General features: G+C 52.3%; 1 protein-coding gene across 1 annotated transcript; it reads left to right on the forward strand.

Moving 5' to 3' along the window:
- The first annotated feature begins 329 nt into the window (after positions 1-329).
- Positions 330-4,404, forward strand: irf2bp2b (interferon regulatory factor 2 binding protein 2b). Its single transcript, XM_038733968.1, has 2 exons — positions 330-1,298; positions 1,637-4,404. Exons 1-2 carry the CDS (start codon positions 527-529, stop codon positions 2,398-2,400), a joined length of 1,536 nt encoding a protein of 511 aa, XP_038589896.1. The 5' UTR covers positions 330-526; the 3' UTR covers positions 2,401-4,404.
- Positions 4,405-5,181: the final 777 nt, after the last annotated feature.

Genomic DNA, 5,181 nt, shown 5'->3' on the forward strand with positions numbered 1-5,181 from the left:
TACGCACTAAATGTCACTTTATAACATTTTGTAAAATTTACCTTGTAGGCTATAATGTATTAACATTTTAGAAGTAACTTGCGCAACACTGCCTCTGATTGACAGGCAGGTCTTCAGTTATGGGTCACAACAAAACCCGGCGGGGAGTGATGCCTCGTCTCTCTGTCACACACACACAGACGATCTTTGGCTGTTAAGCTTCTCTCCGGAAAAGACTGAAACGGTGAGCATGCGCACGAGGAGCCGTCGAAGAATCCAGCGATAGAACCCCGGAGCACGAGCAGAGTGTCGGCGCTGACGTCACGGCCCTACAGTGAGAGCTCGAGCTGAATTGTAAGCGCGAGCCTCAGACGGAGGCGCGCCGAGGCAACGGACACTACGATGAGCTCCGCGCGGTGCGACTCTGCTGCTTTCTGACGGAAAATACAGCCGAGCTTTGATCCTAATTGTTGATTATTTCTTCTTTCCAGCGACGTGAGCACGCAGACGGACATTTTGAGAGTTAATTCGCTGTGTGGTTTACAACATGTCCTCCGCGGCGGTCGCTGCCTCCAGAAGGCAGTCCTGTTATCTGTGCGACCTGCCCCGCATGCCGTGGGCGATGATCTGGGATTTTACCGAGCCCGTTTGCCGCGGATGTGTCAACTACGAGGGGGCCGACCGGATTGAATTTGTTATCGAGACAGCCCGGCAGCTGAAGAGAGCGCACGGCTTCCAGGACGGCCGCTCTCCGGGCCCGGGGAAGTCCCAGCACACCGGGAAGGAGATAAACCACTCGTCCGGAGACGCGGGTTCCCGTCCGCCGCAGACGTTGGACCGCTACCCGCTGTCTGACCGGCCGCCCCGGCTGGGACCGGAGTACCAGGCGGGGAGGCAGGCAAACGGCCTCCCGATGCCGAACGGATTTCCAAAACCGGACGAGCCTCCGGAGCTGAACCGACAAAGTCCGAACCCCCGCAGGACTAGCACGGTTCCTCCCAACCTGGTGCCTCTGGTGAACGGCGGCATACCGACCATACACCAACTGAACGGTCGCGCGGCTCAGATGGGTCTGCCCCCCGGGGTCCTGGCCGCGCCTGGCCACGGGGAGCACGGCAAGCGTCAGGACGAGCACAAAGACAAACACAGGCCGGACAGCCTGTCGGACATGTCGGACAGCCATAAGGAGTGGATAGGCAAAGGCAAGACGGTCCGGGACCTGATGGCGCTGCAAACCTTCGACAGCAGGTTTAAGAAGGAGCACGCGGCCATGCAGCGGGTGATGGGCTACGAGACCAGCGCCACTTCCTCAAAACCAGGTAACGGCGCTTTCTGTTGTTGTTTCCCTGCACGGGAAACTGTTGCACGCGTTATGAAATAAAACAGGAACTTAACTTTTAGCGGCGCTGAAATATGTGTCAGCCTTTTCTTTTGTTTAACGCTGACGTGTGTTTTTAAACCGACGTGCCCGGTAATGTCACGCTGCGGACACGGACCCGCTCACCCCTGTGCACGCGGAGGTTTGGCAGAGAACAGCAGCGACGTAAACAAAGAGTTTTTCAGTGCTGAGAAATTTCCTGTGCTGCGTTATTTACAGAGCTGCACGCTGCAGTGTTTGTGTGTAGTGTGGGCTGAGTTAACTCTTCCTCTTCCTCAGACAGGGGGAAGCTCCCGCGGAGCAGCATGAAGAGGAAGGCCTCCCCTGAGCCAGACGGAGAGGGCAGCGCCCCCAAGATGAACGGCAGCGAGAGCCAGCCTTGGCTCCCCTCGCCCTCCGAGGTCCTGAAGATGCCCCCTGCTGCCCTGCCAGGCTTCTCAACGGCCCCCCCTTCCACCATCTCCCCCCACTCCCGCACCACGCCGCCTGAGGCCGCCACGGCGCAGAATGGCCAGTCCCCCATGGCTGCGCTCATCCTCGCCACGGACAACGCGGGCAGCACGGGCTCCCCCAAGGATGCCAACCAGGTACACTCCACCACGGCGGGCGCACGGCGGAACAGCGGCAGCCCCCTGTCGCCGTCTTCGGCCTCTCAGAGGAGGCTGGCCCAGCGGGAAGGGTCCGTGAGCTCCAACCCTTCTGCTCTACACGCGCCCGGGGGCATGGACCCCCACGCCCCGCCACCACAGAGCATTCCAGACTCTTCCGTGCCGCCCGGCAGCGTGCCGCTGTGCTGCACTCTGTGCCACGAGCGGCTGGAGGACACTCACTTCGTCCAGTGCCCGTCGGTGCCCTCGCACAAGTTCTGCTTCCCCTGCTCCCGGGAGAGCATCAAGCAGCAGGGCGCCACCGGCGAGGTATACTGCCCCAGCGGGGAGCGGTGCCCGCTGGTGGGGTCCAACGTGCCCTGGGCCTTCATGCAGGGGGAAATAGCCACCATCTTGGCCGGGGACATAAAGGTGAAAAAGGAGAGAGACCCATAAAATGTTCACCAGCTGGTTTTATTGACCTCCTTTTTTTTTTTTTTTTGTAATCCGCCTATGGCAACAGCGACAGGACAAAAAGTAAACAACACCACACACATCATTATAAATCATGCAGCAAGCCCCAGAGAAACGAACGGACATGTACATACTGGACACGAGGGAGGTGCACGCTTCCTAAACATGGCTGTATAATATTTTTGATTCTTTTTCAATACATTTGTGTTTCTCTAATTTTGAAGATAAAAAGGTATGTGCTCTCATAACAGCCCCCCCCACCACCACCACCACCACCCCACACACTTGTTTTATTTTGAATCTCGGTGTATTTTAGGTCTGGAGACGGTCCTGTCAATCATAGAATGTGACTAATCTGAGCACTTGGCAGAAAAAATAAAAAAGACAGAAAAAATGCTTCTAGCTGTACATGTATGCACTTGTTTAAAAAAAAAAAAAAACTTGCCAAATACAGTTTCAGACCTTGTAATAATACCTCTGCTGTCTCTGTGGTTTGCTTATTCTCCATAATCAGTGAGCCAGGAGGTTGTTTGGTTTGGAGACTCACGGCCTGATCTGTGATTCAGCCATGATGCAACTCCAGCAGGAACAAACTGGCTTCCAGGGAGGAGTGGGTGGAAGAGAAGTCGAGGAGGGAGGTGGGGGGAGGGTGCAGAAGTGGGTTGCATAAACGTTTTGTACAGTAAATCGTACGTAGGCGGGCCGAGGACGCTCGCCTCCGGGGGCCTTCGAGCCCTGGGGAGATAAGCAGGGCCTATAAATAGTGTGCCGTGGAAACGCGACGCTCTTCATAGTGAGGCGCTTGTTGACGTGTTTGTGGTGTCGAAATGTTGGCATGAATGCATCAAGGTTTCGCCCCTCATCTCGTCCTTTTTTATTTTACTTTTAAGGAGCTGGCAGCAGATGAGGCCTGTTGTTGACTGACTGAACGTCACGCCCACAGTTTACAGTGAAAACACGTGAGGTCATGCGGCGGCGGCCCTCTGGGACTGTTACGCTGGGAGCTGAGCGAGCGGCTCGTTGCCGGTTTTTCCACATAACTTGCTCTGCCAGGACGTCAGAGGCGCCTCTGGGCCCTGTTTTGGCCCCTGCGGGGGGAGGGGGGCCTCCTTTCAGACAAGATCTGTGTGGCGCTTAAATCTTTGTTTTTTTTCTCGTTAGGACGGCACACACGTGGTTTAATATTTCAAGTTAATATTCTGCATTAAAAGCGTTCGATTCGGCCACTTGTGGATTTTTCTCTCATCACATTCGGTTGGAGGAAAGTAACATGAAGGAGTGTGGAGGGGCCCCTGCCTTGGAGCAGAGGGGCAGAGGGAGGATGTAACTGCCTTGCTCAGGGGTCACGTGCTCCTCAGTGGAATTCCTGAGTCACTGTCCTCCCCCCTTCCTCCTCCCGCCCTTCCTCCTCCTCTGCTGCAACAACACGCCTTCCACTGTTCATGGCTGATCACTCAGCGAGCGGATGAATGGGGGCCTGTGTGTGTTTATGCCGGGGGGCCCCTGTCGCTTTCAGCCGCCATTCAGAGATCAGCGGCGGCGAGGAGGAAAAAACGTTAACCCTTTGTTCACTCTGTCTCTCTGCTGCAGACGCTCTGTTTACCGTCAGATTCGTGTTTGAACACATTTAAAAAGTAAAATAATTCACTCTTTACGTCTGCAGAAAAATCTGGACTGTTTTTTATTTACTACTCATTAGAGACAGTGAAGGCAACAGAGGGGCTGAAACCTTCAGCTCGGGGGACATAAACATGATTTAAGTCAGTCCGCTTCCTCTCAGCTGTACTTGTTTTAGATCATTTATAAACTGGATATCTTCTGGACAGTCGGCCAGAAAAAACAAGCAGGAGGAAACCTTTTTATTTCACCATTTTCTAGAACACTTACTCAGAAAGAAATCAGAAGCAGATAAATCAGCAGTGAAAATAATCTTTTAGCTGCTCCCTGCGTCAGTGTTGCATCAATAATAAACGGCCTTTAAAAGAGCTTTTCCAGTGTTTTGCTTTCTTAGAGGGCCGGCCGGCCTTCTAGTGAGATTAAATCGGTGCAGGTCAGCAGACTAACGGGTCAGTTTGGATTATGTAATGTTTGTTTTTCCATCGATGACATTCCTCTGTTGAGTCCTGCAAACAGAAGTTTGCCAAAGTAAAGAATTACCCGCAGGGAGAAAAAAATTTACTTCTGAGTATCAGGAGTTTAAGTACATTTTTCTTTTTAAGAGTTTAGTTTTAAACATGTTTTTATTTAGCAGGGTTTCATTATTACAGGTGAACAATCTAGTTATTTCTCTGTCTGCTGAGGTCTGCAGGCCCGTCTGAAAGACACTATTGAGCTCTGCCAGAACGTCTGCTGCAGGTCTGAGGCTGGATCACTGCTTCATAAGGCAGCACCGCATGAAGCAAAATATAAACACAGTGCATGATGTTGCATTGCTCCAGTACAAGACTAGTTCACTACCAACAGCAAGAACTTTGCCTTGTTATAAAATCCAGCCCGGGATGTTAGAACCACCGAATCAATAAAGATCATTTGACATAGGATGATTTTCAAAAGTTGGTGGGCAACAAAAAGTACCGCCTCGCTACCCGTCAATGTTTGTAAGCTTTGTAAAATACATTTTTTTTCTGGAGCTTGACTCGGTGAATGAAGTTTGAAGTTCACGGGGGAAAAGCAATTAAGTTGACCTTGAGTAATCAAATTGTTTTAAATGCGCCATCTTCCTAGAGACCTTTTGGTTGAACCCGTACCCCTTTTCTTTGCCTT

Source organism: Micropterus salmoides, unplaced genomic scaffold (genome assembly GCF_014851395.1).
Source record: "Micropterus salmoides isolate LMB-PRFRI ecotype aquatic unplaced genomic scaffold, ASM1485139v1 Ms_hic_scaffold_1, whole genome shotgun sequence".
Classification (NCBI taxonomy): domain Eukaryota; kingdom Metazoa; phylum Chordata; class Actinopteri; order Centrarchiformes; family Centrarchidae; genus Micropterus; species Micropterus salmoides.